This window comes from Pelophylax lessonae, assembly GCF_965119305.1.
Source record: "Pelophylax lessonae genome assembly, chromosome: 11".
Classification (NCBI taxonomy): Eukaryota; Metazoa; Chordata; class Amphibia; order Anura; family Ranidae; genus Pelophylax; species Pelophylax lessonae.
Genome location: NC_138778.1, coordinates 63,919,651 through 63,944,553, shown reverse-complemented (window position 1 = coordinate 63,944,553; position 24,903 = coordinate 63,919,651). Strand labels below are relative to the sequence as shown.

General features: G+C 40.8%; 1 protein-coding gene across 2 annotated transcripts in view; it reads left to right on the top strand.

Annotated features, from left to right (window-relative positions):
• MGAT5B (alpha-1,6-mannosylglycoprotein 6-beta-N-acetylglucosaminyltransferase B) overlaps positions 1-24,903 on the top strand; it is a 300,196-nt gene that overhangs the window by 187,420 nt on the left and 87,873 nt on the right. For both annotated transcript variants that reach the window (XM_082272994.1, XM_082272993.1), the window contains exons 4-7: positions 10,881-11,028; positions 12,787-12,896; positions 14,731-14,804; positions 16,636-16,803. In XM_082272994.1, coding sequence (XP_082129120.1) covers positions 10,881-11,028; positions 12,787-12,896; positions 14,731-14,804; positions 16,636-16,803 — 500 coding nt within the window. The remainder of the gene's footprint in view (positions 1-10,880; positions 11,029-12,786; positions 12,897-14,730; positions 14,805-16,635; positions 16,804-24,903) is intronic.

The window sequence follows — 24,903 nt, the reverse complement described above, 5'->3', positions numbered from 1 at the left end:
AGGCCCCAATTACTATTGTTTGTACCCCTAAAAGGCTAGGAGTAGGGGGGAGTATGGAACAGGCAGCACCCTCAAACCTTCAGAAGTATGAGATGAACCCCAACAACTTGGAAAGGTGGATCTCTCTCACACGTACCAACACAGACTATCCCCCAATTTAACTGATCCCCAAAGGTTTTTGATTAAATAGCGGAATAGAAAATATGATCCCAAAAAAGTGTATGTATATCACACGTACACAACCACACTAGGCCCCAATTACTATTGTTTGTACCCCTAAAAGGCTAGATGAGGAGTAGGGGGAGTATGGAACAGGCAGCACCCTCAAACCTTCAGTATGAGATTGTGTTCACTGTACCCCACAAAGATTGAGTTCACTGCACCCCACAATGATTGTGTTCACTGCACCCCACAAAGATTGTGTTCACTGCACCTCACAAAGATTGTGTTCACTGTACCCCCCAAAGATTGTGTTCACTGCACCCCACAAAGATTCTGTTCACTGTACCCCACAAAGATTGTGTTCACTGCACCCCAAAAAGATTGTGTTCACTGCACCCCAAAAAGGATGTTGTTCACTGCACCCCAAAAAGGATGTTGTTCACTCCACCCCAAAAAGATTGTGTTCACTGCACCCCACAAAGATTGTGTTCACTGCACCCCAAAAAGATTGTGTTCACTGCACCCCAAAAATGATTTTGTTCACTGCACCCCAAAAAGGATTTTGTTCACTGCACCCCAAAAAGGATGTTGTTCACTCCACCCCAAAAAGATTGTGTTCACTGCACCCCAAAAAGATTGTGTTCACTGCACCCCACAAAGGATTTTGTTCACTGCACCCCAAAAAGATTGTGTTCACTGCACCCCAAAAAGGATGTTGTTCACTGCACCCCAAAAAGGATTTTGTTCACTGCACCCCAAAAAGATTGTGTTCACTGCACCCCACAAAGGATTTTGTTCACTGCACCCCACAAAGATTGTGTTCACTGCACACCAAAAAGGATTGTGTTCACTGCACCCCAAAAAGATTTTGTTCACTGCACCCCAAAAAGATTGTGTTCACTGCAGCCCAAAAAGATTGTGTTCACTGCAGCCCAAAAAGATTGTGTTCACTGCAGCCCAAAAAGATTGTGTTCACTGCAGCCCAAAAAGATTGTGTTCACTGCAGCCCAAAAAGATTGTGTTCACTGCAGCTCACACACAGAAAAATGGATGTGGATCACTGACACCTGCCTATCTCCAATCCCACACCACACAGCAATATCGATTGTAGTTTGTAGAACACAGTTTCCCTAAAATTCAGCAGACTCTGTCCCTAACAGGATTGAGAAGAGATCGTAGATCAGGATTGAGTGCAGATTCACCCCACCCCCCACACAGCAATATCGATTGTAGTTTGTAGAACACAGTTTCCCTAAAATTCAGCAGACTCTGTCCCTAACAGGATTGAGAAGAGATCGTAGATCAGGATTGAGTGCAGATTCACCCCACCCCCCACACAGCAATATCGATTGTAGTTTGTAGAACACAGTTTCCCTAAAATTCAGCAGACTCTGTCCCTAACAGGATTGAGAAGAGATCGTAGATCAGGATTGAGTGCAGATTCACCCCACCCCCCACACAGCAATATCGATTGTAGTTTGTAGAAGACACTGACCCTATATAATTCAGCAGACTCTATCCCTAAAATGCCTACAACTCGCCCTGCCTAAACACTCCGACCTGTCCCTCAATTCTATCCGGACACAAATGGTTTTTTCCTGCCTATCTTTCCCTAATCAGCAGCCAGCACGTTGATGTGTGCTCTGTCCCTGAATCTAAGCAGCATAATGACGCCGCTGCGGCTGCCTCGAACTTATAAAGACTTGGTCACATGCTTCAGACGGCCAATCACAGCTACTGAGACATTTGCAGGCATGGCTGGGATGGCTTAAGGCACACCAGTTAAACGATTGTTGATTGGCTGTTGAAAGCCCGCCATGAAAAGAGCGCCAAAGCATGCAAAACCCGGAAATAAAACGACCGAACACGGATTTTTACCCGAACATACAGTAAAGTGTCCGTGTCCGTGTTCGGGTACAAAAAATCCAATTATTCGGTACGAACACGAATAATACAGTCCGTGTTCGCTCAACACTATTGGAGACGTTTCTCACCACTTACTGTTCTAACATTCAACCATAATCATATTTGAAAACCTAGTTTAAAAAAAAATTCTCTTAGCTTAGCCTTTAACGCTGAACTTAACCCCATAAACTCGTAATGAAAAAGGGAAAAGTCCTGGAAGTTGCACAGTGTATGACAGCCTCAGTCCAGGCTCCAACCAGGCCATGCCTGCAACGTTTTTCACTCTGCCCACAGAGCTTTGTCATGGCGATCAACCCATTCCTACCCCTGATCCTATAAAGACCACCTCCTTTTTTTTTTTTTTTCTTTCTTTTTTTTTGGCCCAAAATAAAAAGAACAGTAACTATTCCTCGCCCATAAAATGCCACCTGTCATCCAGGTTAAATAACATCCGATATAATTAAACCTTTGAGCTTAGGCCATTATGGAGATGACCTCTGGGGGCAATTCGTAATGTGTGGGCTCACATTACTCCAGTTTGGCATTTACACATCATTATGTGCTATCCACATATAAGAACTTCGAGGAAGGTGAAGAAGGAACTGTGATGTCAATGTAGTTGGCAAAAGACTTAAGGAAAAAAGATATGTATAATGGGAGTTTAAAAAAATGGTAGGTGGAGCCTCGTCCGACATAGAAGGTTGAGTTAGACTTTAAGTCAGAATCTCTATTTTATACTACTGTAGATATACACTATTGGCCTTACCTTACACCTATGGTTGCAGTCATCCTGCACCTGCTTAGTTTATCAAGCCTTTTCGCTGAAATCATTGTATAAGTATTCCCACATCTGATCATAATAAAAAATTAAGTTTGACAGTGAAAGATCAGCAGCTTTTTAATAAGGTCATCTACTTGCTTTCCCTCCTGTAAGCATGTTCAGCATTGACCAGCACTTTGCAGTGCATTAGGGCCCCAGTTGGCTCAGAGTGTTGACTCTCCACAACCAAATCTGGGTATTGAGATGATGACAGTTTCAGGTACAAATGCTGTACGCTAAATACCTTCAATGCAAATCCCGGAAAATCCTTACTAGTACCTGTGACATCATCGCATGGGCTAGAGTGCTCTTTTGCTCACCAAATCCAAGGGAAGGCATGAACGTGGGTGCCTTAAATTATCTTCTCCAGTTTTACCCCCAGTTGTTGTTGGCAGCTCCATGCTGGCAATCACAACATCTGGAAGAGCAGATAGGCATGGACAAGGTTTACTAGCATTGAGGAGGAGGGGTTTCAGCAGTGACAATGCCAAGGATTCTCTTCTACCTGCATGGCACATAGTACTTGACAGGGTGACACTAAAGGAATCAAAGTTTTCACCAAGCACTAAATGATGCGATGAAACACTATCTCTCTCATACAATGAGAGAAGCGCTTATGAAGCCAAATGACTTGTGTTTGGCAGCTCTCCACAAAACAGGGCTCTGTCTCAAAGACAGAGGTTCATCGAGTTTGAGAAGTTTCATATGCATTTCAAAGTGGTATTTTATTGATTATGCAAATGACAACAGGAAAAAAACACCAGACAACCAACGTATTTCAGGGGCTTAGCACTCCTTCACAGGGCAACGTTTCTAAAATGATCCTACTGGTTTGATAAGAAATTTTCTAGGAGCTTTGCTCTGAGTCCAACTGATATCTTGTTTATTTTAGAACCCTGATAAAGGGGAACTGCTGAAACCCCAAAGTGCATCAGCTGCTTGATGTTTTTTTTTTTGTTATTTGTGGATTGAATAAAATACCACTTTGGACACTGAAAACTGTTGATTGGGCCCTCTTTGGTTGAGATTCATATGGGTTATTGTGTTTAGATAGCCAGAACCAGAACCTGTGGCTGAATACCTGAACAGTGACTGCATCTGATTGCCGAAAGCAGCCAAAACGTGAGCCATGTTCGGCAGGTTCAGAACTCTCTTGCTGAGCACCAGATAATAGTAAAAACCTAAATAGAGGAGAGAGCCAGCACTCAGCCAATTGACCTCTAAAATTTAATGGGATAATTTTGGAAGAGCAAGAGACAAATATGCGTAAAGTAAACCATAGCACACCAACGTTTTGGGGCCATGGGGATACCTTCCCAGGATAACAGACAGCTGTCTGTCACCTTGATAAAGTGGTCGGCTGTGGCCCCGAAGTGTTGGTATGGCTTAAGAGATTTAAGCCTGCCATACATGGCTCACGTTTTGGCTAATTCAGGCAATCAGATGTAGTCACGTTCGGCTATTCAGCCACAGGTTCTGGCTATCTAAACACAATAGCCCATATACATTTTAACCAAAGAGGGTTGTTGTTGGTGTCACCACTAGCAGTGCACGCCAGACAAAGGAAATGAAATGGAGTGGTGCGGGATGGACTTGTTGTTGTTCAGTTGTTTTGTGGTGTCCGACTCTTCGTGACCTCATGAACCATAGCGCGCTAGGCTTTTCTGTCCTCAACTGCCTCCCGGTGTTTGCCTAACTTCAAGTTCATTGTTTCGGTGATGTTATCTATCCATCTTGTGTTCTCTCCTCCTTTAGGCTCGGTTTCCACTAGTGCGACTTGCGGTGCGACTTGACACATGTCAAGTCGCACAGCAAGTCAAAACCCATTGTTTTCAATGGGGCACGTTTCCACTGCCGCGGCTTCAGTTGCCGCGACCTCAAAAGTAAATTGTGTACTACTTTTGAGCGCGACTTCCCTCTATATATGAGGGACAAGTCTAACTGAAGCCGTGGTTTACTTTTGCTACGAAGTCATGCTAGAAGTAGCACGACTTCGTAGCCGCACTAGTGGAAACCGAGGCTTACTCCTTTTTCATTTTATGTTTCCCAGCATCAGGGTCTTTTCCAATGAGCCTTCTCTTCACATTAGGCAGCCAAAGTATTCAAGTTTCAGCTTCAGAATCTGTCCTTCCAGTGAATATTCAAGGTTGATTTCCTTCAGGATTGACTGGTTTGATCTTCTTGCCGCCCATGAGACTTTCAAGAGTCTTCTCCAACATTATAGTTCAATAGCATCAATTCTTTGGCATTCAGCGTTCCTTATGGTCCAGCTTTCACAGCCATAGGCTACTACTGGGAATACCATTGCTTTGACTATATGGCACTTTGTCGGTAGGGTGATGTCTCTGCTTTTTATAATGTTGTCTAGGTTTGCCATTACTTTCCTCCCAGGAAGCAAGCGTCTCTTAATTTCATGGCTGCAGTCATTGTCTGTCATGATCTTTGAGCCTAGGAAAATAAAATCTGTCAATGTTTCCATTTTTTCTACTTTTTTTTTGCCAAGCAGTGTGGGACCTGTTGCCATGATCTTAATTTTCTTAATGTTCACTTTCAGTCCAGTTTTTCCGCTCTCCTGGATTTGATACAAACCTGTAAAAATCTGACACTCCTTACTCTACCTGGAACATCAAGGCTAGCAAAAAAAAGAATTGGTTTGAAGTTAACTTTAACCTAGTTCCCAACACCAATCCCTGTGCAAATCTATAAACATAATTATCCATACACATGTGGTACAATTGTTTGGGACATTTTGCTGCTGCCATATTTTCATCCCGGAACTGGTGCTGAAATACCTTCTTGGAAATATCTCTGCTGACCACAGCTGATCCAAAAACTCCAGGCTAGACTTACATTGCCTTTGGGATGAGTTCACCAAGGTAAGGGCACATACGCATATGCTCCAGAGATTTTATTGAGTGAGAAGTGACACTGAAATGGAGACTTTTTTCTGGTGCTTTAGTTAGCTCACTGAGCAGAATATTGTTACTCTGTGTGTAGAGAATGTAGCTGTGCAGCTGGTTAATAAATCTCTCTGGTCCAAACAAGCACTCACGCAGCAGATGTTCCCTTAAGGCTTTAGAATTTGAAATAGGTACTGTCATCCTTTTCTTTCAGGTAAACAATGCTTCTAGCTAATATTGAGTTGCTGTCATTGCAAATGATCATATTTATATGGTGAGAATATGAAGACATTTCACCCTGGGCACATCATTTCCTGGTCTTCCAGGTCAGAAATTATGATATGAATACCCTCATCTTTCCTAACCTCTCCCTCGTTCCCTTCTCCCACACCACAAGGGTTAAATGCTTATTTAAAGCAGTTTTATACACCTGGTGCTCTTCTTCCAAAGAAACCAGCACTCTTCTCTTCTTCCCTACATTCCAGCTTGTGGACTGTGCCTTGGCATCCCCACATTCATTGTAGGGCTAGGGGCCCTGAATTACTTAATGACATCAGAGGGAATGTGACCATTGGGGCGTAGGGAAAAATATGCCACACAATACCGTTCTGCCTGGCATGGGTGTGTACCTGATCTTTCTCTGCTGCAGTTTCACTTTTATTTAAATATCTGCTATCCACCCCTTGTCTATGACTAGACAGGGAAAGAGAAACATCACATTGATGAGATCATCTTTTTGTCCCTTTGCTCTCTCTTCCAGTCGGAATGTTTCTTGCACTGCAACACCCCTGCATTAAAATAAACGCGAGACAAAGGCACTGACTATAACAGGCTGACCATATTTAAAAGAAACATTGTTTCTTTTTCAGAGGGGTCTTCTGAAGAGACGCAAACCTTTTATGTTGACCTATTCCCCGTGTGGCTTTCACAGATGTTATATGTTACTATCATCCTATCGATGTAATCTTGCATCCAGACTAAATGGATTACGAATGTTATTCTAATTGTGGTTAACAAATTAAAAATAATGAAATAAATAGTTTGGTGCGCTACTATCCAGAAGTGACCCAAGGACTGACCCACTGTGGCGGAAGGAGAGAGTCCCTTAAATAGGGACAGATACACGCTTCAGATTAACATCCATCTGGTAAGAGGCTATTTATATCTCTTCCACGAGGTGTGGAGAAGCGCATCATCCCTCTCACCACACAGGGAGTCATCATTCTTGTGGTGGCTGTCTTTTGCCCTATATTTCTACCTGCTGGTAAGAAGTAAATCCTGAAGGTGGTGGGAAACACGTTATAGGAATTAGACACGTGGTTTGTTCGGAGCACCTATCTTAATTAAAGCGGAGTTCCGGGCACAAAATCAACCTTTTTTTTTTTTGCGCCCATACGCTTGCTTTGCTTCACCTGAAAAGGAATTGGATAGTTAGGATTTTTTTTTTTTTTACTTAGCTCGTAATTGTAGAAAGAAATACTCACCTATTTTCACTTCCTCCCTCTGCGGCCTCGGCCCGAGCCGTCTCTTCCGGTTTGCAATGATTCCTGGGAGCTGAACGTCATCGCTCCCAGGAATCAATGCGACGGCACCGGCCCCGCTCGTCACTTCCGCCACACCGTAAGTGACGAGAGGGGCCGGTGCAGGCGCATTCTGGGAGAAGAAGACGCGGAAGAGGACGCAGAAGAGGATCGCGCTGGCTTCAGCTGCCCACAACAGAGATGGCAACGCTGTGGAAGAAATTTTATAAGTGAGTATTTCTTCTTGCAGGTAAGTGCGAACTGGGACAGATCAGAGGCTAGCCATAGTGGAATGTACTAGCCCTGACTGTCCAGGGGGTATGTTCATTGAAAAAATGTTTCTGTGCCCGGAACTCCGCTTTAATTTCATCTCAATCCATCACCTGAAGTTGTTCACGTTTTTGTTTATCTATTGTTTTGGAGTTTTTGGACTTTTAAAATCTAAGACACTACTCACGGGACTTTTTGCACACCCTTTTTTTTATTGCACATTTTTTATTTCCTCCTTGTTAGTGGAAATAATCAAGACACTCAAATATTTATTGTATTATGTCAACATTTCATTTGGTTTTTCACCACACCCCAGAGGGGGATTTCACGATATTTATTTTATTTATTTTGTGGAAACCTTACCGTCACAATGTTTGTTATATTGGATTATTAGCATTTATCTTGTTACATTTGTGATTTATAAACCTCACAGTGACACAAGTATTATTTAGTGCACCAAACTATTTCTTTCATTTCACTATTTCCAAACCAAGTATTTGGATCTTTGGTTGCAGCTTATTTTACTTTATCAGCGCACCCTTTTTACACTTTTAAATTAAAAATAATGTCTATGAGTTCACTCTGGGCACATCATCAATGTCAGCCATAATATTTCACAAAAATAATATTATAATTTGGCATACATCTCAGCTGAAAACAGTTCTTCTCAAAGATCACTTTATCTTTCCTAATCCAACTTTTAAAATACACATCAACTCAAAAAATGAGGATTTACTGAACGCTAGATTATAGGATACATCTTTTTTCCATCCCTATGTTTGTGACGTGTGAGATTGGCTGGCTGGGCTGGATACTGCTGCTCACACTTGGGCAAATAGGAGTTAGAGAGGCTCATTTATACAGTGTGATCAGAGTTTGGAGTCGATGACAAAGGATTTGGGGGATTATATTAACTAAAGCTTCTGTTGACTACCATTTTTTGGAAATTGGAGTTATATTGCGCAGTCAGATAGCAGTATTCTGAGCGCCAGGGAAAAAAATAAATGGGTGCCACATCCCAAATGAACTGGAAAAGTTTGTATAGGTCAGGCAAGGACTTTAAATGCACCAAAGTAGTTTAAAATATAAACAATTTATTAATGAAATGATTAAAAACCATCAGAACATGGTTGGGCCCCAAAGAGAGGCATCAATCTTGTTAGTACAAAACAAACAGAATAAACAATAATATCGTTATTGTATAGATATTTTTACAAGATACATCACATCAAGAGGATCTCATGAGGGGTGACAGAAGATGAGGCTGCCGTACCATTTTATTGGGTCATAAGTTTCCAGGAAGCCTCCTACTTGTCACATTAGGGTGATGTGACCTTTCTCTGGGTTCCTGGACATCTTTAGCATTTCCTTCTTTTGGTGATATCTCCACATTAACTTCAGAAGGACAGCTTCTTTACTATTTCTGTTGGAATCACTATTTAAACTTCAATGAGAAGTACTTGATTGGTATATGAATTTGATGGGGTTTGTTTGTTTCAGTTTAATAATTTTATATATAAGTATTTCAACACTTATTCACATTTGAGCCTCATTGCATAAGGGATTTTGAGAATCTTATTTTTTAGGACATAATTTGTAGCACTGCACTCTTTTGTTTCCAGGGTACATCTAGAAATGGTAATTCTGTACCCCCGAAAAAAGATACCTTTTATCTTAAACTCCTTCTGAAAATATCAGTTCACTTCCTGGCATGCAAATCTGCTTTTCTGTAATGGAAGATAAGAAGGGAAATAAAGAAGGGAAGCGCTCCCCTAGTGTAAATTCCATTAAATTGGTGAGGTTTACTGGGTGTTATTCTGTAGCCTTGTAGTTGTGCATCTGCAGTATAGGATCCTCTAAAGCTCCGCTGCCTCTGACCTCTGGTATCACAAGATATGGTGGGAAATATGGTGACCTCAACAATGTGCTACTTGCTGTTCTCCTTGCTGGAAAGGAAGCTGTACATGATGAACTGCAATACAAAAAACTCCCTGGTTCTGATTCATTCATTCTGTGGAGAATCTGTGGTTCCTATACCTGTCTTGCTGTTTTTTTTACCAGTCATCAGGAGGGCAGTTGTAACACGAGGGAGCAAAACCTGCTCCTGTATAAAGATGGTCACCTCTACACAGGGATAACATGCAGAACAAGATACTGTATGAGGAGTCAGCAATGGGTAAAGGAGCAGTTACAGAAAGAGCACAGGAAATCCTGGTGACTAGTCCTTCTTCCTCTACTTTACTTTTTTGGGCACAGATTCCAGAATACAGGTTTTTTTTTAACCCCTTCCCCACACTTTAAATGAGTCTTAACAACAGGAGGCAGAGGTGATGTCCCAATCACGTGATTGCTATGATTGGCTCTCATAGTGGTCAAATAGTTGAGAGCTGGGAGTGTGCTGGGAGTGTGCAGTGAGCACACTGTTGGCCCAGGACCCTGGACTCCCATTGACCCATGTGCGATGACTGGGTATTATGGACCACCTGCCCTGCCATTATAATCTCCATTAAAGCAGTTATTTAACATATTCACATAACATTAGAGGTGAGACTGGAAGATAGATACTACACTCTTGGTATTAGCATTGTCTCTTTCAGTTACAATGTGATCGACCTGAGTGAGTACCACATTTAATCTTTGAAATTAAAGCATAAGTTTAGTGAAATATTTGTTTAAAAAAAAAAAACAGCACCAGGGACAGTATCTACATTGAAAGAGAAGTGTCCCTTGTAATGGTGCTGTTGTGTTTGTTGAAAACTTCAATCCTCTTCCCTTCTTGGAACCTCCAATAACTATGATCTTCTGGCACTGGTCAGAGGTTAATATGAGTGGCTGCACCTGTCACGACTCAAAAGTGCTGACTATGCTTGCTCTTTCTACTCCCTTGCTCCATTCATAAAGGCCGTAGTGATAGGTCATAGATTCAGTGATAGGTCTACCCACTCGTATTACCCACCAAAGCACTGGAAGATCACAGCTGCAGGAGTATCTGGGGGGCAGAGGACTGAAGATTTCAATGAACATGGCAGCCACCAAAAGGAATACTTTTCATTCAATGTAAGTACTGTCCCTGGTGCTGATTTAAAAAAAAAAATCACTAAACTTATGCTAATTATTGTCAACATATGCACAAGCCATTGTGTGCAGATAAGCGTTCCTCAGAAATTATGTAGAAACAGCTATAGGATGCTTTATAAATGGCTCCTTTAGTTCTCCCCACCCAATGAACCAACAATGAAACAAATTAATTAATTGCACTTGCCCCATTCATCTCTTTAAAGATGTTGGTGCTCTTTTTCTCAGTTCTAGGCTTGGGAGAGTCGAGAGGAGCTCTGAGGAGGATGAATGACATCTTGGAGACCCTGGTGAGGAGGATGGACATCTTAGCTCGACTTGAAAATGCCAGTGAGTCTCGAAGGGCAGAAGACAGCGGGCACTTCACTTTGGACAGGTCTGTAATCCCATCATTAGTGCTCACCATGTATTAAATTCTTACAAACATCAGATCACCCAATCTCTAGTTTTTATTCAGTTCCTCACACTATAATGCAGAAAAGGTAGAAGATCAGAAATTTTCGAGAGAACAACTAGAAGATTTACACAGAATCTGACATCACGTCAGTGACAATGTGCAGTGATTGTGTCCTAGTCATGACAGTTCTATGCCATATTATGGAATGCTGAATTTTATGGCATAGCAGCAAAGCATGCTGGGGCTTGTTAAGACTCATTTACTTAATAGACAAAATATGATTGTAACTTTTGCACTCTACAGGCACACAGTTATAGAAATATGATATTTAAACACAAGATTTTGAAGCAAGCTGTCTACTGCCATTAGCTTGAAGTTCTGGAATTTTATATCGGCAGCAAGAAAAAAAATGAATGCCATATTACATCATTGATAGCAACTTAATCTCGTCTGATAAAGAGCGAACGTGGTAGAAAAATGTGGTTTACCATAAATCATAGACAAATAAACTCATTAAAACAAGTGATTCTCATCTGTAAAAGCAGAATGGAACTGTTGTGCAATCAGCATATTTTGTGTTGGATATATGTTCAGTAAATGAAAGCAGCTACAGTATTTCCAGATTTCTAGAGCAATCAGAAGAACCATATGGAATAAACTCCTTGCACTTCTTATTTAACTCTGAAAAGAAAAATTTTGTATTAAAGAAAGAAGGTTAAGGTAATCCTAGAGACTGCAAATAGAAGATCCGAACTGATTGCTGGAGCAATCCTGGAGAAATAGCCCTTTAAAAACTTAGTAGGGCATCATGTACATGAGCGGCCAAGGGCTGCTAAAAACAGGCGGTTGAGCCACAAGTTAAAGGGATTGTAAAGTCAGAAGGTTTTTTATCTTAATGCATTAAATGCATTAAGATAAAAATCCTGCTGTGTGCAGCTGCCCCCCTAATACTTACCTGAGCCCCCTCTCTAACCAGCAATGTCCACAAGTGCTACAGCCGTACAGGACTCACTCTCCTGATTGGCTGAGACACAGCTTTGGCTGAGACACAGCAGTTAATCAATCAGGAAAGAGAGAGGGGGCGGGGCTGAACGGCAGCTCCGTACCTGAATAGATACACGGAGCTACAGCTCGGTTCGGGTGCCCCCATAGCAAGCTGCTTTCCTTGGGGGCACTCAACAGGAGGAAGGCCAGTGGCTCCTTTACAATCTGAAGCTGTCATAGTTTAATTTACATTTTGTAGCTCTATCTTAAAGTAATTCCAAAGCTTTGATTTTTTTGTTAAGTAATAAACATGTCATACTTACATGCTGTGTGCTGCACAGAGCAGCCCCAATCCTCCACTTCTGGGGTCCCCGTCCGACCTTCTGACTCCTCCTCCCTTTTTGAGTGCCCCCATAGCATAGAATGCATTAGGATAAAAAACCTTCTGACTTTACAACCACTTTAAGTCTAAAAGTCATATTGTACAGTCCCATGGTTGGCCCACAACATAGGTAAACTTTGGTGTAATATGTGTAGTAGCCTATTCCAACCAATCTAAATTATTCACTGACTGCAGTAAACCAAAATCTGATTGCTGTTGGTTACTTTTCTTTAAGCAATTAGTCTTTGTTTACATTTTCCATGATGGTTGCTTTTTATTTTATGAAAAAAATATCTTATGTCTGTATGTTCAGGAAAGCTAACGTGTATTACTGCCTATCTTGTGTGTCACTCTAAGTGTGTGTCTTGCAGTTTGCAGCCAGGGAGTCTAATGGAGAAGATTCAAGCAATTGCTCAGAATGTTTCTGACATTGCAGTCAAAGTGGATCAGATCCTGCGGAACAGCCTCTTAAGAGGAAAAGGTGAGACCGAGTACTGCTAGATAACCTGATAGAGATCATGGGGTTAATTTACTAAAGGAGTAGTGATTTTCACTTTCACTGATTTTCACTTAGCAAAGTGACTTCTTGCTTGGCTTAATGTTTAAAGTAAACCTGTATTTACTTCAATACTACATCTACATAGTAGATTGGTGGTTTTTAAATTCCTGTGCACGATTGGTAAAAAGAGCATCTCTTTATCTACAAAGCTAAATTAAACTATAACTAAACCCTAACTATCAAATACATTTATTTGTCAACTAAAGTCTTGGGCCATGCTTGCCTCTCCAGCTTATTACTCCCACCATAGCAGTGAGCAATACAGAAGCTGGAGGCTGTGCAGTAGTTTGGTCACACCTACCTGCCAGTACACAGCCAACCAGCAGTCAACAGGCTCTAGGCTGACAATTCTCTTCTTGCAGAGTAGAGGTGAACTTGGGTTCAGGGTTGGGCTTCCAAACCCAAGTTATTCAGTTGGATATCATTGCTGCACCAATAAGCTGTAGGCAGCAGATTTATGTGCACAAAGGGGCAGGGATGCTTGTATTGCCATTGATCTAATACGGGCACATGGCTATTGATCCACTATAGGCTCATGGCCATATTAATTGATTCAGTATTGACAACATTGCCATATTATGTTAATGTCATTGACCTAGTATGGGCACATGGCCATATTAGGCCAATGTCATTGCCCTAATTTGGCTACATGACAATATTAGGTCAATGTAATTGACCCAATATAGGCACATGGCCATATTAGGTCAATGTAATTGACCTAATATGGGATAGCCACATTAGGTCAATGTAATTGACCTAATTTGGGCACAAGGCCATATTAGGTTAATGTCATTGACCTTACATGGGCATTATAGGTCAATGTCATTGCCTTAATATTGCCACATTGCCATATTAAATTAATAATGTAACGGGCATCCCCACTCTACAGCTGCACATGTACAAAGGGGTTCTCCAGAACTTCCATCAGAAGCCCTATGGCCCAGCAGTGACAGCTTATTTCTGGCTTCACACTGAACCCGGTTTGGACCAAATTGAAGATCATCCCTACTGCAGAGGCACAAGTTTTGTCAGTGTTGCCAACTTAGGACAGGGACAATGGGTAATAAATGCAGAACTAAAAGCTTGCAGAGATATAACAACTCTATCAACATTATCAACAAAGAGTAGGCTACCAGGATTTTAATTTAAATTTGTAGATTACTTACACATTAACATACATTTTTCAAAAATAAAATTATCTTCTTTAGTAAAATAACAGTAACATCCCTATAAAACTACATTTCTGGTTTGTGAACATATCTGTTTGTAAGTTCATTTATTTTTAGAGTTGAAGTACTAATCACCCGGGCATTTTAGATTCACCTTTGTCCTAAGAGCAGCAAATAGATTTCAACGTTATATAGTGGACCAGTCCTGGGGTAAAGGTGAAGCCACGCTGGGGCTTCATGATATTTCATTCATTATTCTAGGACCTCTTGTTCTGACAATCCTTTTGAGTGTAGAAGGTTGGGAATTGCTCCGAACTGATGACTCACACTGGCTGAATTTTACTTTATGACCTCTAGAACTTAGCTGCAGCTCATATCAAAGCTCTGGTGGCCAAGGATAACATAAGCTACGAGCAGCTGCTCGATGCTAAGTGCCTCGTTATATTGGCGATCTCCATTGAATAAATGGGTTTTATGACTAATCTGTTAGTTTTATGTTTAGGTTCAGTGGGGGGAATATAGCGTATGTCTTGGAGTGTAATGACATTGCTATAACATGTGTTGTGCTAGTAAATATTTGTTTTTAGTGCTTGAAGGTCAGAGGGATCTTTGTGACATCCCAAGAGACCCTAGGTACCCAGACTGCTCTGGAAAAGTGGAGGTATGTTTAGTTTTTTTCTTTAGTTCTTTATCTGGTTCAATATTATGCCATCAAATCACTAAGGAGCCCCCATTCACACCACACATCGTACATTACTATACATATAAAGCATTTGTGCATTATGACCAAATGCTTCTGTACGCTGCACCGCTTTGTTAAAATGCATTGCAGTGTTTGCTTTTTTTTTACGTGAATGTGATTCTTATGTGCTGCATAAAATGCAACGTGTTCACTGATTCAGATATCACCAACCCAGTGCGTTGGTGTAAAATGAGCCATTGGACATAGGGAAAACGTCCTTGTTCTGCATGTCACACACACACACATATATATATATATATATATATATATATATGTGTGTGTGTGTGTGACATGTTTAACAGCACAAGTTATGTAACATCAGCCTTATTATACAACCTTTTTGTCTCTTTACATGTACAAGTAATTTAAAATACTTTAAATGATATTTGCATTATTGTATAACTGAGCTCAGGGCAGGGCCAACATAAAAGCAGCAGAGTTGTTCCACCTTGGGTTCTGGGAACAAGGAACATCTTTCCCGAAGCTTGGCTGTTATGACAGCTGGGCCATGGTATGTCCATCAAAGGTGCAGAAAGAGGCTCTTGTGTGAACTAAGCCTGCCAGCATGGTTTGCAGGCTTTATTCATAAATACATTGTTTGCATGTTCTCTTTATTGTCCGTATATAAACTATTATTTTTTTGTTGTGTAGCATTAAAAAAGTTGAGTTTGTAAAAAAACGTCACCACACTTTGTAGCAGAACTATAGCTTTAGTTCCTACATAAAATGGACACTTGGCAGAATACAATTTTCACTTGTGATCAGAGTTGCATAAAGTACTCGAAACCCATACTTGAGTAAAAGTACAAGTGCTCGATCAAAAAGTGACTTGAGTAGAAGTGGAAGTGCTCAATCAAAAAGTGACTTGAGTAGAAGTACTAAAGTATTCAACATGTTTTTTACTTAAGTATTGCAAGTAGTTTTTTAAAAAAAATTGCTACTCAAGTACTGAAAGTAAAAGTACAAGTACTGTGTTATGTAGTTATTAAAGAAAGAAGTCAAAAGTTTAAACATCATATTGTTTTTTATTATTTCAAATCCAGCTTTTATTTATACATACAGTAGCTTTTATTTTCGTATGCACTGATAATACACATGTTTTGAGCTTCATGAAACCTGCCATCTACTGTTCTGGCAGTGGTAATTTTTATAATAGTAACGAGTAACTATGCAGCACAAAAAAAAAATATCGGAGTAGAAGTATTGAAATCATCGAAAAAATGTAGTGAAGTAAAAGTGGAAGCACGAGAAAAAAATTATACTCTAGGAAAGTACAGATACCGCCTTTTGGTACTTAAGTACAGTAGTGAAATAGTTCTTCTTAGTTACTATACATCTCTGCTTGTGATGAATTATAAACTACCTTTGTTCCCAAATGGAAGAACAAATTAACATGTATAATGTTAATCAGAACCTTTCTCTGTTTTACTATGATCATTATGACTATATCCTACTGGTTTAACCACACCACAACAACCCAACCACACTTGTCACCTTTACAGTTGGTTTCTATTGTTTAAAAGGTGGCAACCCTAAAGCAAAAGACACCTGTCATTTCGTCATTGCCCCGGCCAGTGTACATATAGACGTGCAAGCATATTTTGTCTCAACTCAGTGAGGGGTACACTTTGGCCTCTTTGCCATGCATACCAGAGGACCTTGTCCCGGCACTGACTTGGCTATAATGTTATAGTAGCCTAGCGTTTAATGGCCTTATATAGCTATAATTGTGATGATATATATTTTTCAGTGGATGCGGTCTCGCTGGACATCAGACCCATGTTACGCTTTCTATGGAGTGGATGGGACAGAGTGCTCCTTCTTAATGTATCTTAGTGAGGTGGAATGGTTCTGCCCAGTGCTGCCCTGGAGGAATCAGTCTCTTGGTTCCTTTTCCAAAACCCATCCTAAAAAGCAGGTATGTTATTTGACTGTTCTTTAAAAAAAGTATTGGAAGAAACCCCATTATAAGCCCAACTTAACATAATGTATTAAATGTTTCTACATTTTTCTGGTTTCTTTTATTAAGTCTAAAAAAGTTTTTTAGATCACTATTAGCCTTTGGAGTATACGGGTTTTGACGTCGTCCCTAAGAAATTTGTGTATGGGGGTTGGTACCTCAGGCCAATTTTGGGTGGGACTTTTTAGGCAAGTATGAGTATTTTCAAAGCAATCATTGTTTAAATAAAACAAAGATTATTTAATGTTTTAAATATGATACAGGTAAGTACATTGTTGTGAATATTTGGGTGATAGACCCAAGTGAAGGAGTGTTGAAAGTCAGAAAGTTATGTGACAGTTGTGAAAATCGGTGACAATTTAGGATAATCTCAGTGGAGATTTCTCCTGCGTTTGTCCCTACGCGTTTCGGCTTCCTCTTGAGCCTTTTTAAAGGGTGGTTGTCACCAATTCTGTAATATTTATACAAATATATTAATTTACAGTATTTAGTTACCACTGATGTTAATCAATGTGGTAAAGATAAATATACGTACATATATCTTTTTTTGTGTTCCATGTATGGTTATGGTATGCATCATTAGTCAACAGCGAGAACCAGAGCCGCCTCCTGCAAGATATGTTATAGTGTGAAGATGTTTGTACTTCTAGTATTTTTAGTCTCTAATTATAGTGTGTCACTATTGAACTTACAGTTTGATAATAGGTGTGGTAGATAGTTATCCTGGATAATTCCGATTTGGTCAGGCGTACGTCCAATTTGATCTAATATATGTTTATTAGAGATTTCAGGTATTTGTATATATAGACAATTTACCAGTTTTTTCCATAAGGTATATATCTGTGTACTACTCACCAGGAGCTTGGTATATCACCTTTTTGTATCTCTTGAGGTAGGTATGCCATAGATTCCTTGTTTTTTTCCTCCAGTAAGTTTGAGTTACCTGGTGATCTTGCCAGCAGCCTTAGCTTCCTGAATCATCGTGACATTGAAAATCAGAGGGTGGAATTGCTTATGCATATGGGTACTACTTTACGATATGAGCTGGTTATCTATCAACACAGAGGATGCTTTGCCAAATTTGATAGGGTTTGGGGAGGCTGGCTTGACATTCCTATTATGGCTCCAGTTGACCTAGTCATGAACAGAACATTGGGGTAGGTTTACATTTGCAATATTGTTTTTATACTCACAGTCAAGGTAAAATAGGTAGCTGTTAACAAGCTGTGGCACCATTCTCGTACGTGCTCTTTCGGTCTACTGGGGGGCCCTCGAATTTAACACTGAAGGGCTCGGATTTGCCTCAGGCTATATAGTTTTGGACATTGTAATTGTGCTTGTCTACTTTTCCATGACTTGATGTACTGGGTGCTGCGTTTTGAGAAATTGTGGAACCGGTCTGCTTGCAAATGTTCAATAAATGTTCTTTCTGGAAAAAGAAAAAAACATGCTTATTGGTTTACCATTTTCATTATGTTCAGTGCTTCCCCTGTATAGGATGCTGTACCGATATACAGCATTCTGTACACTATAGTATTCTGCCTGCAACCACACCTCCCAGCCCACCCCTAGCGGTGGACTGACAGCAGCTCCTGTAGAAAAGAACACTGTCGAAATAGCACGATTCTGCAGAGGGGTGAAGTCACCAGAGTGGGGTGTGAATTTCTGCTACTAACCCATTGAGTTAGTGTGGGAGAAGGGTATTTAGTGGTCACAAGATCATGAATAAAACAGAAAAACCTTCAGAAAGAGGTGTATAGGAGAATGCTTTCATTTTAGAGTTGGAGTCTCCAAACTTTCTAAACAAGGGAATGTTTAGTGTCCTTCAGACCTTAGGGGGTGGGCTGTGGCTAGTGGGAATAGAAGATGCTCCAGCATCAGTGGGAGTAGAAAATGGGGTTGATTTACTAAAGGCAAGTAGACTGTGAACTTTGCAAAGTGCAGTTGCGCTCTGCAAGTGCAATTGCTCCAGAGCTTTTAGTAAATGAGGGGAAGCTGGAAAGTTAAATCATATCAAACATATTTTAAGCATTTACAGCAACTGTTTTTTTTTTTTTTTCCTTTTTGGATAAAGGTTATACATAAGTCTTGGTTCACATCTGTGCGTGCTGCATGTAGGGCATTCATGTCACAGGCTGCCCTACCCATGAGAAACACAGGATAAGAAGTCTCCAGCCCTTTCTTAAAAACTGAGCTTTATTGAACTGCAAAAATGCTTGCAGTTGCTGATGCGTGGGGGTGCTTCTGATAAAGTGTAGCATGTTTCTCTGTACGTTGGGAAAATGCCAAATTTTGCACACAAAAAGAATGTAAAGATGTAACCCAGGCTAAATAGATAAACACTGATCATTGCATGTACCCCTGTCAGTGGTAAATGGTTTATCTCAACACTCTAAAGTGACATTTTAGCTGGACAACTTGGTATGTTGAAGGAAGATGGGAAAAAAACAGACTTGCTGGCTGGATCACCTGGTGAAAATAAAGCAAAAAATAAAAAAAATCCTAAAAAAGTAAAACAAATGCTGCCAACACATCTAAGAATTGGTAAGCTACAATACAGTACTTTATGTAACATTTTTGCTTTTGTGTTTAGTTATACTTTAAGCTTCAAGACCAAAGTATTTATCATCATTAAGCAGTGTGTTAAGTATATTACGCCGCGACCATGGAAACCTTTTCATTTAGTTCTCATTATGACATGTCCTCAAAGGCCTCCTACACCTCAGTAAAAAAGCAAATTAAACAGTTGTAACAGTCATAGTGAATGTTCCTTCTACGCTTCTACAAATGAGAGATGCTGAAATTCATTTTATGTTTTTAGTTATCCTGGCAACAGTATAACAATGTCAAATGACTTCTTCTTGGTATGGATGCTGATCCATAGATTACTTCATCAATATTATACTTTATTACACAGAAAGTAAAGCATTGCTTGTGTAGTAGTTGACTTATTTTATAGATTAAAACAAATATATTGTTAAAGCAAAATTATCAAAACTTTGCCCCTTGATATAGAGATATTTAATTCTCACCTCTACTTCTACCTGAACCACTGGTCACCGCTGTATTGTAGAGTAACCACAGCTTAAAGAGTTTTGGTGTAGTAAGAAAGAAAAAAAAAATCAATGCTGCTTGAAAAATCTGAATCTGACACTTTTGGTGATGTCAAATTCCAGGGCCATCTCTGTGCTCAGGTGGTTTCTACTGGTAGCCCCTGTGTCAATACTGTGTTGTGACATAGGCAAAGCGGGTGGAACCGCCACGCATATCAGAGGACCAAGAAATCAACACTCCCAGAAGTCTCAGATTCAATGATTCTTTAAGTGCCAATTACTATGTAATATAGCAGTGATCATTAGCAAAGGCAGCAGGACAGGTAATAACAATCGTATTTGTAGGTGGCATATTTTTTGACTGCTTTGATTTTAACAACTTTGTCACTTTAAGGGCTCATGCACAATGCAGCTCAAAAAAAAAAAAAAAAAGCTACTTTTACAGGCATTTGAGCTTTTATTTCAGCTTGTACTTTTTGGGCTCTTTTGCACATTTTTATTGAGCTTGTTTGAGAACAAGCGTTTTTTTCCACAAACACTTAGCTAAGCTAATTTTTCCTTTTTTTGTATGTGTGTGTGTTTGAGATTTTTAAACTTTTTCATGCTCTTTTGCGTTTGCTTGTAAACTTCTGAAAAAGCCATAGTGTGCATGGGCACATGGGCTGACATGGAGTAGAGGGCTGCATTGGGTTTGGGCTCCCGCAGGACCCAATGCAAATCTTGCGGGAGCGGGCGGTTTTACCTCTGCTGCGGGCGGGAGTAGGCGGTCAAAACATTTTGCGGAGACCCGTGGGTGCAATTTGGTGTAACGTATTTTCCGGCGTATAAGACGACTTTTTTTTATAATAAAAAAGATACCCCAAAAATCGGGGGTCGTCTTATACGCAGAGTTGTATAAAGTACTCAAAACCCATACTTGAGTAAAAGTACAAGTGCTCGATCAAAAAGTGACTTGAGTAGAAGTGGAAGTGCTCGATCAAAAAGTGACTTGAGTAGAAGTACTAAAGTATTCAAAATTTTTTGTACTTAAGTATTGCAAGTAGTTTTTTTTTTAAATTTTGCTACTCAAGTACTGAAAGTAAAAGTACAAGTACTGTGTAATGTAGTTATTAAAGAAAGAAGTCAAAAGTTTGAACATCATATTGTTTTTTATTATTTCAAATGCAGCTTTTATTTATACATACAGTAGCTTTTATTTTCGTATGCGCTGATAATACACATGTTTTGAACTTCATGAAACCTGCCATCTACTGTTCTGGCAGTGGTAATTTTTATAATAGTAACAAGTAACTATGCAGCACAAAAAAAAAAATATCGGAGTAGAAGTATTGAAATCATCGAAAAAATGTAGTGAAGTAAAAGTGGAAGTAGGAGAAAAAAATTCTACTCTAGGAAAGTACAGATACCGCCTTTCGGTACTTAAGTACAGTAGTGAAGTAGTTCTACTTAGTTACTATACATCTCTGCTTATACGCCAGGTACTGTAGCTTCAGCTAGTTACAGAACATCCCTATTAAAAATGTTAGCCTGCTGGATGTGTATACAGTACCTTTGGCAACTTACAGAACGTCCCTGTGCTGTAATACTCTATGTACCATGCTGAGCCAATCACGGCAAGTGGTGTATTCTATTAATGCATACAAAGCCTGCTCGGATTGGCTGCGTCAGAGAGGCGGGCTTATACAACCTTTGCCAATCCGAGCAGGCTTTGTATGTGTTAATAGAATACACAGCTTGCCGTGAATGGCTCAGCGTGGTACATAGAGTATTACAGCACAGGGACGTTCTGTAAGTAGCCAAAGCTTACTGTATACACATCCAGCGGGCTAAACTATTAAAGCGGTAGCATACTCTAATGAAAAAAAAACCCTGCAAGACAAATGCATAATGAGCTAGTATGCATCGCATACTAGCTCATTATGAAAAACTTACCTTAGAACGAAGCCCCGACACGGACCCCCGGACACCGCTGTGGGAGCGAACATGATACCTCGGCGTCTCTTCCGGGTTCGGCGGCTCCGGCGCTGTGAGTGGCCGGAGCCGCGCATGCATGCGGGAGTAATTTTCCGGCAATTTTCGGCAAGGAACTCTGAAGGTCCCCCGGACCTTCAGAGCGCATGCGCCGCACTCGTCAGCGGCTGCATGTAGTGGTAATATCTCCTAAATCTTGCAGGTTTAGGAGATATTAATTGTACCTACAGGTAAGCCTTATTATAGGCTTACCTGTAGTTAAAAGTCAAAAAAAGAGGTATACTACCGCTTTAATAATAGAGAAGTTCTGTATGTAGCAGAAGCTACAGTACGTATTAGGGCACATCCAGCGGGCTAAAATATGTAATAGGGACGTGTTGGCTCCACTGATGTTATGAAATGGTGTTGCCTCAGAAGAGGGGGTAGTCTTATACGGCGAGTATAGGGCAAAACCGCAGGAGTGGACACAAACATTGCGGGTGCGGGCGGGAATGGAACACAAACATTGCAGGTGCGGGCGGTCCTGGTCATACATTCAGCGGGTGTGGGCGGGTGCGGGTTTAATAAAACAGTCCCGCGCAGGGCTCTAACATGGAGGGAAGTTTCCAGGCAGGAGCAGCTTCTTTGAGCTGCAGTGTGCATAAGGCCTCATGCACACTGGACGTTTTTGCAGCTGCTTCTAGAGGCGTCGGGCGTTTTTTTTTTTTTTTCTTTTTCCTGCCTCTGAATTCCCCTGCATGTTAGCCTATGTGTCCATGCATACATAAGCTTTTAGAAGCGTTAATGGCTTTTAGAGGCAGGAAAAAAAAAAAACACTGCCAGTGCGTCCTGGAGCAGCAGAGTTTTGGCAGAAAAAAAACCTGACGCTGCTATAGGCTGCTAAATGCACTTAAACAGTAGGCGCATTTAGTGCTTTAACACTAATTCATTTCAATGGCCAGAATAAATGATTATTCTGGCTAATGAAATTAATTAACGCACAAGCTCTTGACACCTGTAAACATGCCTAAAAGCCTGTAAAAGCTTTAGACACTTTTACAGGCGTCAGGTTTTTTTCTGCCAAGACGCTGCTGCCAGGAGGAAAGGGTTCTAGGAGAGTTTACAAAACGTCCTGGGTGCATAAGGCCAAAAAATACAAAGGGGAAGTAAGAGGTATACAGTAAACCCCGGTTATATCACAGTTCAGTTTTCGTGGTCCCGGTATTTTGCTTTTTTTTTCTGTAAGACCTATTACTATTGTTTTATTAATTAAATCATTGTTGATTCAATATTTTTGTGTTTTCCATAGCTCTTGCTCTGTCTCTCAGTATCTTTTATGTGTTTAAATGTGTTTCTATTGTTTTAAAAGTGTGTTTAACCGCTTAGCGAGCGCCCACTGCAGATTTACTGCAGCAGGCAGCCGCTCCTGGGCAAAGTGACGTAGTACTACGTGGCTCGTTAAGGAGACTCTAAGGAGCGAGCGCACGCCGCCAGCAGCACGCTCGTCAGCTGGGGAGCCAGTGCGTGTGACCGGTGGCTCCGATGGCCGCCAGCCACTCGCGATCTCCCACAGCTGAGAGAGAAGGACAGACGGCTGATGTAAACTCAGCCGTCTGTCATTCTCCCTGAAGTGATCACAAAGGCTATGTGATCCAGCTATATAGGATCGCATGTCTTTGTGATGACTTCACAAGCCACGCCCCCTGACAGTTAGAATCACGCCCCTAGGGACACATTTAACCCCTTGATCACCCATACTGTTAACCCCTTCCCTGCCAGTGTCATTTTTACAGTAACAGTGCATATTTTTAGCACTGATTACTGTAGTAATGTCACTGGTACCCCCAAAAATGTCAGTTAGGGGTCTGACGGTGGCGGGTATGAGACCCCTGGCCTTCTCATCCACCTCGTGACCCAAGACCAAGCAATCTCACACCCTGCCGTCACTTGTGTAACAATGCCACTCTCAGCTGCACCCAGCACACAGATTGTCCAGCTTGCGGGACCACAATCTAGATGCCAGCAGACTGAGAGCGATTGTCACCGGGTTAATTAAACGATTAACCCTTTCCTGCCACCACCTCTACATTATACTGAGCCTAGAGGATGCTCGTGGTTTGACAAATATCAATTATGACTTTAGAATAACCGTCTGTAACACACTGTCACCTCAGACCAGAATGTTTCAGATAGGTTAGCCTAAACAGTACAAATATCCATTATGACTTTAAAATAACCGTCTATAACACACAGTAGCACGCTTCAGGAGGCAGGTTCGTTTGGGTCAAGTTGCGTTTAAGAGCTTAGAGACAAAGTTAACACTTTTCAAAATAAGGTTTAATTATAAGAAAGGTTTAAAATTGGTGCGAATAAAAATATTTACAGAAAAATGGGTTACAAAGAAATAGAGACACAATACAGCAATTAAGAAATATGAAGAGAAAGGATGAAAATATTTGCATTAAACGGTCCTGGTATTACCTTAGTTTCAGAGTTGAACAGGTATGTTTGGTTCCCCTTGGGCGGTGTTATGCCTTTGATCTTAGAATGAGAACTCAGAACTCTCTCAGTCCCCGTCTTTTTCTCTGACCCTTCAGGGGGTGTCACCAGACGTACTCAGCCAATGGCTCTGAGTCTGTAAACTGCTAAGTGACCTCCCGCTTTGACAGATTCATAAAAGCACTCATATCTGGAGATATGAAAAGGTTACACGCTTGAAACCGATATTTCATGGTCCGGTTTGGAATGTCCTATCTTTAGACACTAAACATGGGTTAGCATGGAATAACCCCTGACCGGTAAGGCATCGGATCGCTAGCTTGTCTTTCCTAGGCATAAAGGTGTCCGTGTTGGGACTTAATTCGATTGGTATTTTATGGGGCACCCAAATATCTACTTTTTGTTAATATGTTATGTTCGGGTAAAAAGATATGATTTGAGCACAGATTGTGAGATGTAACTTAACAGTTTGGCTTTGGGAATTTACAAGCAGTTTCACTGGACATCTAATCTGACCCTCTGCTGTCCTTGGAGACACAACTTCTGCTTGGTCAAG